Source organism: Bombina bombina, chromosome 1, assembly GCF_027579735.1.
Source record: "Bombina bombina isolate aBomBom1 chromosome 1, aBomBom1.pri, whole genome shotgun sequence".
NCBI lineage: Eukaryota > Metazoa > Chordata > Amphibia > Anura > Bombinatoridae > Bombina > Bombina bombina.
In genome coordinates, this window is record NC_069499.1 from 1,279,424,928 (window position 1) to 1,279,437,195 (window position 12,268).

Below are 12,268 nucleotides of genomic sequence, written 5' to 3' on the forward strand. Positions count from 1 at the left end.
TTTAATCTATAACTATATTAGGGGAAGAAGATACAAATCTTTTATTGGTAAAAAAGTATGGTCGGCTTCAAGGGAAAACTGTACACGTGAAAGAGACAGAACGGGCAGTGCATGCTTTTTATGGTATTCCTTTCGCCAAACCTCCTGTTGGACCATTAAGATTTGCCTCTCCAGAACCAGCTGAACCATGGAACTCTATCAGAGATGCAACCCAGGATCCACCCATGTAAGTCCCCATTGGATTCAGAATTGTTGTAAAGGTCAAATGGCAATTGGTAAGCATGAAAATATAAGAAGAAGAACATGAAAGATGTTTTTGTTCTGTAATAAATTTTGAAGTTTTTATACTACTCCACTTGGAAGAATTTTTGTTTTCTATGTTGTAAATAATGTCACAAATATAAAAAATAAAATAAAAAAAAACTACATAACTTTAAAATAAAAAGCAGCATAATGCAAAAGTCCATAAAGAACTTTAAAACACCTATTTATAAACCTAGAATACATCATTCACCACGGAAAATATAGTGGCCTGTCTCCTCTGCATCCCCTCAGGCCATTTGTTTGATTAAATCATGGCTGTCTAGGACATTACCTACATGCCCCTTATTCTTGTTGCCTTAACTCTTGGTCACACACAGAATTTAAAGGGCCATTAAATACAGTACAAGTGTATAATAACAAAATAATACCACTTACTCTGATTTGTAATGGACATCAGACTTTTTCTGAAGAATTATCAAAATGTGTAGTCTTCCTGTGTCACGTGACAGCCATGAGCCAGTCTCAGATTACACATACTCCGTAGATGATGGTGTCTCCAGAAAGTGTGTATGTAAAATAACTGTGCACAGTTTGATAACGGGAGTAAATTGTAAAGTCTCTTAAAACTGCCTGTTCTATCTGAATCATGAAAGTTTAATTTTGACTTAGTGTCCCTTTAATGCGCTACATGACTCTTTAATGCGCTACATGACTCTTCTATGATATGTTCATGGAATGTCTGTCAATGTGCAGAAAAAAATACAACATAGAATGTTATCTGTGAACTTTTGCGGTAATCTATTTTTTTTATTTAACTCCCTAAGTGTGTCCCTAAGCCAGGAAATTCCTGGTAATATATTTTCACATTATGTAAATTTTGATATTTATCTGTGCCTCCTAAAAAAAAAAAAACTTAAAAACTTTTGAATCATCATTTTGAGCCTGTTGTTACTAAATGAAGGCACCAGGGTAAGAATATTTTTTTCCCATTTGTTCTTTCATGCAATTCTAGGTAGCTCAGAAATTTAGTCTTAATTTTTACATTTAGTGGTAACATAAACACATGGAGTTCCTTCTTGTTTTTTTGTTTAAGTGAGAATATATCCATATTCAGGTGGCTCCTAATACTGTAGACCTGAAAGCAACTGCACATATTGGGGTCAATTTTTTAAATGTCTGGTGGACATGATTTTATAGTAACTGCAACTGGCTAGTGCTTCACATCCCAACTGGTTTTATAGTAACTGTAACTGGCTAGTGCTTCACATCCCACCTGATTTTATAGTAACTGCAACTGGCTAGTGCTCCACATCCCAACTGATTTTACAGTAACTGCAACTTGCTAGTGCTCCACATCCCACCTGATTTTATAGTAAATACAACTGGCTACAGTGGCTAGTGCTCTACATTCCACCTGATTTTATAGTAACTTCAACTGGCTAGTGCTCCACATCCCACCTGATTTTATGTTAACTGCATCTGGCTAGTGCTCCACATCCCACCTTATTTTATAGTAACTGCAACTGTCTAGTGCTCCACATCCCAACTGATTTTATAGTAAATACAACAGGCTAGTGTTCTAGATCCCACCTGATTTTATAGTAACTGCAACTGGCTAGTGTACCACTTCACATCTGATTTTATAGTAAATATAGCTGGCTAGTGGTCTACATCACACCTGATTTTATAGTAACTGCAACTGGCTAGTGTACCACTTCACACCTGATTTTATAGTAAATATAGCTGGCTAGTGCTCTACATCACACCTGATTTTATAGTAACTGCAACTGGCTAGTGCTCTACATCCCACCTGATTTTATCGCAACTGCAACTGGCTAGTGTTCTAAATCCCACCTGATTTTAAAGTAACTGCATCTGGCTAGTGCTCTACATCCCACCATATTTTATAGTAACTGCATCTGGCTAGTGCTCCACATCCCACCGGATTTTATAGAACCTGCAACTGGCTAGTGCTCTACATCCCACCTGATTTTATAGTAACTGTAACTGGCTAGTGCTCCACATCCCACCTGATTTTATAGTAACTGCAACTGGCTAGTGCTCCAGATCCCAACTGATTTTATAGTAACTGCAACTGGCTAGTGCTCTACATCCCACCTGATTTCGTAGTAACTGCAACTGGTTAATGCTCTACATCCCACCCAATTTTATAGTAACTGACTAGTGCTGAACATCCCACCCGATTTAATAGAACCTGCAACTGGCTAGGGCTCTACATTCCAACTGTTTTTACAGTAACTTCAACTGGCTAGTGCTCCACATCCCACCTGATTTTATTGTAAATACAACTGGCTAGTTATCTACATCCCACATGATTTTATAGTAACTGTAACTAGCTAGTGCTCTACATCCCACCTGATTATATAGTAACTGCAACTGGCTAGTGCTCTGCATCCCACCTGATTTTATAGTAAATACAAGTGGCTAGTGATCTACAGCCCACCTGATTTTATAGTAACTTTAACTAGCTAGTGCTCTACATCCCACCTGATTTTATAGTAACTGCAACTGGCTAGTGCTCTACATCCCACCTGATTTTATAGCAAATACAACTGGCTAGTGCTCTACATCCCACCTGATTTATAGTAACTGCAATTGGCTAGTGCTCCACGTCCCACCTGATTTTATAGTTACTGCAACTGGTTAGTGCTCTACATCTAGGCTGACCATATTGCCACTTTAAAAAGGGACACATATAAAAAATATGTATGCCAGGGCTGTTTAAACAAATGTTTTGTATAAAAACCCTGACATATGTATTTTTCATATGTGTCCCTTTTTAAAGCGGCTATATGGTCACCCTATCTACATCCCAACTTATTTTATAGTAACTGCAACTGGCTAGTGCTCCACATCCCATCTGATATTATAGGTCCTGCAACTGGCTAGTGCTCTACATTCCACCTGATTTTATAGGACCTGCAACCTGCTAGTGCTCCACATCCCACCTGATTTTTATAGGATCTGCAACTGGCTAGTGTTCTACATTTCACCTGATTTTATAGGACCTGCAACTGGCTAGTGCTCCACATCCCACCTGTTTTTATAGTAACTGCAACTGGCTAGTGTGCCACATCCAACATGATTTTATAGTAACTGCAACTGACTAGTGCTCCACATCCCACCTGATTTTATAGTAACTACAACTGGCTAGTGCTCCACATTTCACCTGATTTTATAGTATATACAACTGGCTAGTGCTCCACATCCCACCTGATTTTATAGTAACTGTGACAGGCTAGTACTCCACATCCCACCTGATTTTATAGTAAATACAACTGGCTAGTGCTCTACATCCCACTTGATTTTATAGTAACTGCAACTGGCTATTGCTCAACATCCCACCGGATTTTATAGTAACTGCAATTGGCTAGTTTTCTACATCCCACCTGATTTTATAGTAACTACAATTGGCTAGTGCTCCACATCCCACCTGATTTCAGTGTAACTGCAACTGGCTAGTGCTCTACATGCCACCTGTTTTTATAGTAAATACAACTGGCTAGTGCTCCACATTCCAACTGATTATATAGTAACTGCAACTGGCAAGTGCTCCACATCCCACCTGTTCATATAGTAACTGCAACTGGCTAGTGCTCCCCGTCCCACCTGATTTTATGGTAAATACAACTGGCTAGTGCTCCACATCCCACCTGATTTTATAGTAAATGCAACTGACATTTCACCTGATTTTATAGGACCTGCAACTGGCTAGTGTGCCACATCCCACCTGATTTTATAGGACATGCAACTGGCTAGTGCACCACATCCCAACTGTTTTTTTAGTAACTGCAACTGGTTAGTGCTCCACATTCCACCTGATTTTATAGTAACTGAAACTGGCTTGTTCTTTACATCCCACATAATTTTGTTCTAAATTACATTTCACCTGATTTTATAGGCCTTGCAACTGGCTAGTGCACCATATCCCAACTGTTTTTTTAGTAACTGCAACTGGTTAGTGCTCCACATTCCACCTGATTTTATAGTAACTGCAACTGGCTTGTTCTTTACACCCCACATAATTTTATAGTAACTGCAACTGGTTAGTGTTCTACATTTCAACTGATTTTATAGGACCTGCAACTGGCTAGTGCTATACATTCCACTTTATTTCATAGGATCTGCAACTGGCTAGTGCTCTGCATTCCACTTGATTTTATAGTAACTGCAACAGGCTAGTGTGCCACAACCCACCTGATTTTACAGGACCTGCCACTGGTTAGTGTGCCACATCCCACATGATTTTATAGTAACTGATGTAGTTCTTTACATCAAACCTGATTTTATAGGACCTGCAACTGGTTAGTGTTCTACATTTCACCTGATTTTATAGGACCTGTAACTTGCTAGTGCTCTACATTTCACCTGATTTTATAGGACTCTCAACTGGCTAGTGTGCTACTTGCCATCTGATTTTATAGGACCTGCAACTGGCTATTGCTCCACATTCCACTTGATTTTACAGGACCTGCCACTGGTTAGTGTGCCACATCCCACATGATTTTATAGTAACTGATGTAGTTCTTTACATCAAACCTGATTTTATAGGACCTGCAACTGGTTAGTGTTCTACATTTCACCTGATTTTATAGGACCTGCAACTTGCTAGTGCTCTACATTTCACCTGATTTTATAGGACCCGCAACTGGCTAGTGTGCTACATGCCATCTAATTTTATAGGACCTGCAACTGGCTATTGCTCCACATTCCACTTGATTTTATAGGACCTGCAACTGGCTAGTGCTCTACATCCCACCTGATTTTATAGGACCTGCAACTGGCTAGTGCTCTACATCCCACCTGATTTTATAGGACATGCAACTGGCTAGTGTTCTACATTTCAACTTATTTTATAGGACCTGCAACTGGCTAGTGCTCCTCATCCCAACTGATTTTATAGTAACTGCAACTGGCTAGTGCTCCACATCCCACCTGATTTTATAGGACCTGCAACTGGCTAGTGCTGTACATCCCACCTGATTTTATAGTAACTGCAACTGGCTAGTGCTCTACATCCCACCTGATTTTATAGGACCTGCAACTGGCTAGTGTGCCACATCTCACCTGATTTTATCGGACCTGCTGGTCGGGCTCCAGTACTCTCATCTTCTCCTGTTTCCCACCAACCCCCCCCCCCCCCCACCACCACCACCAACACACACACACACTCCTGTAAAGTATTGCGTTTCATGTGCCAGTATACTGTGCATAGCTGATTTTAGCATATAATGTGCCAGGCTCTGATTGGATAAGAACTGCCTGGTGCATACATTTTGATTTTGTATTTGTTACCCTGATCTCAACTGCTAAATAAATAGTAAAAGGCTCATGAATGTGTTCTAAATTCTGTTATTATGGCCATAACAGATAGCAAAAGTGCAGGGGTAATAAAGTATGAATCTGGTGTTGATTGTGGTACAACTGTTTCTAATATTTTTTCACTGGATTGTGTTATTGTTAAATCCTAAATCATGTTATATATTTTATTTATACTTACAAGCTGCACAATGATACCTATTTAAAGTGGCATTCCAGCCCTTTTACATTTTATATCACTAACATAACAGTGGCCTTGGAAAAACTTTACATGACTTTGCATAACTTATTTTCTTTCTGTCATAGCCTTTATATACTGTATGTAATTCTTATTAGTATGCATTTGGGAAACATTGGATAGAATATCTAATAAGGAATGTAAGTTCGCTTTCCTAAGTTTCTGATGACTGTTCTGTTAAAGGGATATAGAATGTGCAGGGATTAGAATGTCCATTTTATGTTTATAATTTAAAAAACAACTAAATTTACACCAAATACAGGTAGAAAACGCTTTATCTGAACTGCTTGGGACCGGAAAAGATATGGATTTTAGAATAGTTTGGATTTTAGAATATTTGTATCTGTAAAATGGGGCAGTTTGGAGAGGGCATGAGACAAGGGCCCCTAGTTATCAAGCCATCAACCGCAAATACGCTGGAATTCTGCAGCGTATTTGTGGCAAGGCTGATTCGTCTAAGTTATCAAGCCCTACAGACCGGCAAAAGTAGAATTTAGTGACGTAAACTTCAATCCGCCAGACTCAGTCCTACACAGATCGATTCTTACATCACTCCAGATGTTCCGAACACAAGTTCGGCACAATCTGACTACTTTTGCTAGTTATCAAATGACTAGCAGGTACGCTCTGCACTTTTCCTGCCCAGCGTACCTGGTTTTCAATCCGCCGCCCTGGAGGCGGCGGATCCCATAGGAATCAATGGGAGTCTGACCATAGCAAAAGTTCATGTTCGCTGCTGCCCGACATCCCATTGATTCCTATTGGAGCTGTCTACACCTAACACCCTAACATGTACCTCGAGTCTAAACACCCCTAATCTGCCCCCCCCTACAGCGCCACAACTAAATAAATGTATTACCCCCTAAACCGCCACTCCCGGACCCCGCCGCAACTCTAATAAACTGATTAACCCCTAAACCACCGCTCCCGGAGCCCACCGCCACTCTAATAAACTGATTAACCCCTAAACCGCCGCTCCCGGGCCCCGCTGCCACCTACATAATACCTATCAACCCCTATCCTGCCCCCCTATACCGCCACCACCTATAATAAATGTATTAACCCCTATCCTGCCGATCCCGTATTCCGCCGCAACTAAATAAATTGTTTAACCCCTAAACCGCCGCTCCCGGACCCCGCCGCCACCTATATTAAACTTATTAACCCCTAATCTGCCCCCCTACACTGTCGCCACCTATAATAAATTTATTAACTCCTATACTGCCCCCCTTATACCGCCGCCATCTAATTATATTGTAGCTATTTTAGGATTTATTTTTATTTTACAGGCAAAATTAAATTTATTTTAACTATGCAAATAGCTATTAAATAGTTAATAACTATTTAATAGCTACCTAGTTAAAATAAAGACAAATTTACCTGTAAAATAAAAACTAACCTAAGTTACAATTACACCTAACACTACACTATCATTAACTAAATTATTCCTATTTAAAAATAAATACTTACCTGTAAAATAAACCCTAAGATAGCTACAATGTAATTAATAATTACATTGTAGCTATTTTAGGATTTATATTTATTTTACAGGTAACTTGGTATTTATTTTAACTAGGTAGAATAGTTATTAAATAGTTATTAACTATTTAATAACTACCTAGCTAAAAGAAATACAAAATTAAACCTAACACTACACTATCAATAAATAAATTAAATTAATTAACTACAAATACCTACAATTAAATACAATTAAATAAACTAAGTTACAAAAAATAAAAAAAACTAAGTTACAAAAAATAAAAAAATATTACAAGAATTTTAATCTAATTACACCTAATCTAAGCCCCCTAATAAAATAACAAAATGCCCTACCCTATTCTAAATTACAAAAGTTAACAGCTCTATTACGTTACCAGCCCTTAAAAGGGCCTTTTGCGGGGCATGCCCCAAAGAAATCAGCTCTTTTGCATGTTAAAAAAAATACAACCCCCCCAACATTAAAACCCAGCACCCACATATCCCTACTCTAACCCACCTAAACCCCCCTTAAAAAAACCTAACACTAACCCCCTGAAGATCTCCCTACCTTTAGCCGTCTTCAGCCAGCCGACCACCGATGGAACAGAAGAGGACATCCGCAGCGGCCAAAGTCATTATCCAAGGGGCGCTAAAGAGGTCTTCCATCCGATAGAAGTCTTCATCGATGCGGCCTCTTCAATCTTCATCCATCCGGAGCGGAGCCTTCTTCAAACAAGCCGACGCGGAGCCATCCTCTTCAAACGACGCCTACCCGATGAATGGATATTCCTTTAAGTGACGTCATCCAAGATGGCGTCCCTCGAATTCCGATTGGCTGATAGGATTCTATCAGCCAATCGGAATTAAGGTAGGAAAAATCTGATTGGCTGATCCAATCAGATTGAGCTTGCATTCTATTGGCTGTTCCGATCAGCCAATAGAATGCAAGCTCAATCTGATTGGCTGATTGGATCAGCCAATCCGATTAAACTTGAATCTGATTGGCTAATTCAATCAGCCAATCAGATTTTTCCTACCTTAATTCCGATTGGCTGATAGAATCCTATCAGCCAATCAGAATTCAAGGGACGCCATCTTGGATGACGTCACTTAAAGGAACCTTCATTCGTCGTCTAGTTGTCGGTCAAGAAGGATGTTCCGCGCCAGAGGTCTTGAAGATGGAGCCGCTCCTCTTCGGATGGATGAAGATAGAAGATGACGCTTGGATGAAGATGTCTGCCGGTCCGGATGTCCTCTTCTGCCCGGATATGATGAAGACTTCTGCCGCTCCGGATGCCCTCTTTTGGTCCATCGGTGCCCAGTTGGGTGAAGATGACTCAAGGTAGGGAGATCTTCAGGGGGGTAGTGTTAGGTTTATTTAAGGGGGTTTGGGTTAGAGTAGGGGTATGTGGGTGGTGGGTTGTAATATTGGGGGGTGGTATTGTGGGTTTTTTTACAGGCAAAAGAGCTGATTTCTTTGGGGCATGCCCCACAAAAGGCCCTTTTAAGGGCTGGTAAGGTAATAGAGCTGTTAACTTTTGTAATTTAGAATAGGGTAGGGCATTTTTTTTATTTTGGGGGGCTTTGTTATTTTATTAGGGGGCTTAGATTAGGTGTAATTAGATTAGAAATCTTGTAATATTTTTTTATTTTTTGTAACTTAGTTTTTTTTATTTTTTGTAACTTAGTTTATTTAATTGTATTTAAAATTGTAGGTATTTGTAGTTATTTTATTTATTTATAGTGTAGTGTTAGGTTTAATTTTAACTTAGGTTAGGATTTATTTTACAGGTAATTTTTGTATTTCTTTTAGCTAGGTAGTTATTAAATAGTTAATAACTATTTAATAACTATTCTACCTAGTTAAAATAAATACAAAGTTGCCTGTAAAATAAATATAAATCCTAAAATAGCTACAATGTAATTATTAATTACATTGTAGCTAGGGATGCACCGATACTAGTATTGGTATCGGTACCGATACCAAGTATTTGCATGAGTACTTGTACTCATGCAAATGCACCGATACTTAAACCGATACCTCTACTTCCTACCCATATGCTATCTTGTGGCATTTTTTCAAACTGCATGTTCCCATTTCATTTTAAACTGGAGTGGAGACTAAAGTAAAAATTGTTTACTACTGCTCTGCCAATACTAATTGCTGTTATTTGTATTATTGTAGGAGAGATCACTGTACCTCGTTCAGACAAACCCCTGAAGTACTGGGCAGTTAATAAACAGATTTCCAGCTCTGGCAAAAATGGCCCAAAAATATCTTTCTGCCCCATGCAGTAGTGTGGAAAGTGAAAGACTGTTCAACTTAGAGTCGAACCTCCATACAAATGTCAGATTGATGTTATATAACAGCCCTACAACCCAATTGTATCACCCTTTTAAATGTAATATTTTATTGTAATATTTTTTATTTATAAACATGTTCAGTGAAATTTTTTATTATTTCATAATGTCTTTTGAATTACAGCCCTTTATAATTATAAAGAAGGAATCTTAAATAATTAGTCTGTATTGTGCTTGGTAAACTGTCACATGACATTAAAAAAAAAGTATCAGTAATTGGTATCGGCGAGTATTTGAAAACAAGTATCGGTACTTGTACTCAGTCATAAAAAAATGGTATCGGTACAAACCTAATTGTAGCTATCTTACGGCTAGATTTAGAGTTCTGCTGCCAAAGGGGTGCGTTAGCTACGCGTGCTTTTTTCCCCCCGCACCTTTTAAATACCGCTGGTATTTAGAGTTCACAGAAGGGCTGCGTTAGGCTCCAAAAAAGGGAGCGTAGAGCATATTTACCGCCACTGCAACTCTAAATACCAGCGTTGCTTACGGATGCAGCCAGCTTCAAAAACGTGCTTGTGCACGATTCCCCCATAGAAAACAATGGGGCCATTTGAGTTGAAAAAAAACCTAACACCTGCAAAAAAGCAGCGTTCAGCTCCTAACGCAGCCCCATTGTTTACTATGGGGAAACACTTCCTACGTCTGCACCTAACACTCTAACATGTACCTAAACACCCCTAACCTTACACTTATTAACCCCTAATCTGCCGCTCCGTATACCACCGCAACCTACATTATAACTATGTACCCCTAATCTGCTGCCCCTAACACCGCCGACCCCTATATTATATTTATTAACCCCTAATCTGCCCCCCCACAACGTCGCCGCCAGCTACCTACAATAATTAACCCCTAATCTGCCGACCGGAGCTCACCGCTATTCTAATAAATTTTTTAACCCCTAAAGCTAAGTCTAACCCTAACACTAACACCCCCCTAAGTTAAATATAATTTAAATCTAACGAAATAAATTAACTCTTATTATATAAATTATTCCTATTTAAAGCTAAATACTTACCTGTAAAATAAACCCTAATATAGCTACAATATAAATAATAATTATATTGTAGCTATTTTAGGATTAATATTTATTTTACAGGCAACTTTGTAATTATTTTAATCAGGTACAATAGCTATTAAATAGTTAATAACTATTTAATAGCTAAAATAGTTAAAATAATTACAAAATTACCTGTAAAATAAATCCTAACCTAAGTTACAATTAAACCTAACACTACACTATCAATAAATTAATTAAATAAAATACCTACAAATAACTACAATTAAATAAACTAACTAAAGTACAAAAAATAAAAAAGAACTAAGTTACAAAAAATAAAAAAAATATTTACAAACATTAGAAAAATATTACAACAATTTTAAACTAATTACACCTACTCTAAGCCCCCTAATAAAATAACAAAGCCCCCCAAAATAAAAAAATGCCCTACCCTATTCTAAATTAAAAAAGTTCAAAGCTCTTTTACCTTACCAGCCCTGAACAGGGCCATTTGCGGGGCATGCCCCAAATAATTCAGCTCTTTTGCCTGTAAAAAAAAACATACAATACCCCCCCCAACATTACAACCCACCACCCACATACCCCTAATCTAACCCAAACCCCCCTTAAATAAACCTAACACTAAGCCCCTGAAGATCTTCCTACCTTATCTTCACCATGCCAGGTTCACCGATCCGTCCTCGGAAGTCTTGATCCAAGCCTCCGAAGTGTTGATCCAAGCCCAAGCGGGGGCTGAAGAGTGACGTCCATCCTCCGGCTGAAGTCTTGATCCAAGCGGGCAGAAGAGGACATCCGGACCGGCAAACATCTTCTTCCAAGCCGCATCTTCTATGTTCTTCAATCCGATGACGACCGGCTGATCTTCAAGACCTCCAGCGCGGATCCATCCATCTTCACCAACGACTTCCCGACAAATGACGGTTCCTTTAAGGGACGTCATCCAAGATGGCGTCCCTCGAATTCCGATTGGCTGATAGGATTCTATCAGCCAATCGGAATTAAGGTAGGAAAATTCTGATTGGCTGATGGAATCAGCCAATCAGAATCAAGTTCAATCCGATTGGCTGATCCAATCAGCCAATCAGATTGAGATCGCATTCTATTGGCTGATCGGAACAGCCAATAGAATGCGAGCTCAATCTGATTGGCTGATTGGATCAGCCAATCGGATTGAACTTGAATCTGATTGGCTGATTCCATCAGCCAATCAGAATATTCCTACCTTAATTCCGATTGGCTGATATAATCCTATCAGCCAATCGGAATTCGAGGGACGCCATCTTGGGTACGTCATTTAAAGGAACCGTCATTCGGCGAGTAGGCGTCGGTTGAAGAGGTTGGATCTGCGTCGGCTGGGAAGAAGATGGCTCCGCTCCGGAAGAAAGAAGATAGAAGATGCCGCTTGATAGAAGACTTCATCCCGATGATGGACTTCCGATTTCAGCCCGATGATGGAGTTCTTCAGCCGCCACTTGGATCAAGACTTCGGACCCTCTTCTGGACCGATCGCTGAACCCGGTGAGGTGAAGACAAGGTAGGGAGATCTTCAGGGGCTTAGTGTTAGG

General features: G+C 39.3%; 1 protein-coding gene across 1 annotated transcript in view; it reads left to right on the top strand.

The window, feature by feature from the left end:
• Positions 1-12,268, top strand: part of LOC128648625 (fatty acyl-CoA hydrolase precursor, medium chain) — a 124,202-nt gene that overhangs the window by 33,633 nt on the left and 78,301 nt on the right. Inside the window, exon 2 of the mRNA XM_053701413.1 lies at positions 22-226. Within this exon, the coding sequence (XP_053557388.1) occupies positions 22-226 (205 nt within the window). The remainder of the gene's footprint in view (positions 1-21; positions 227-12,268) is intronic.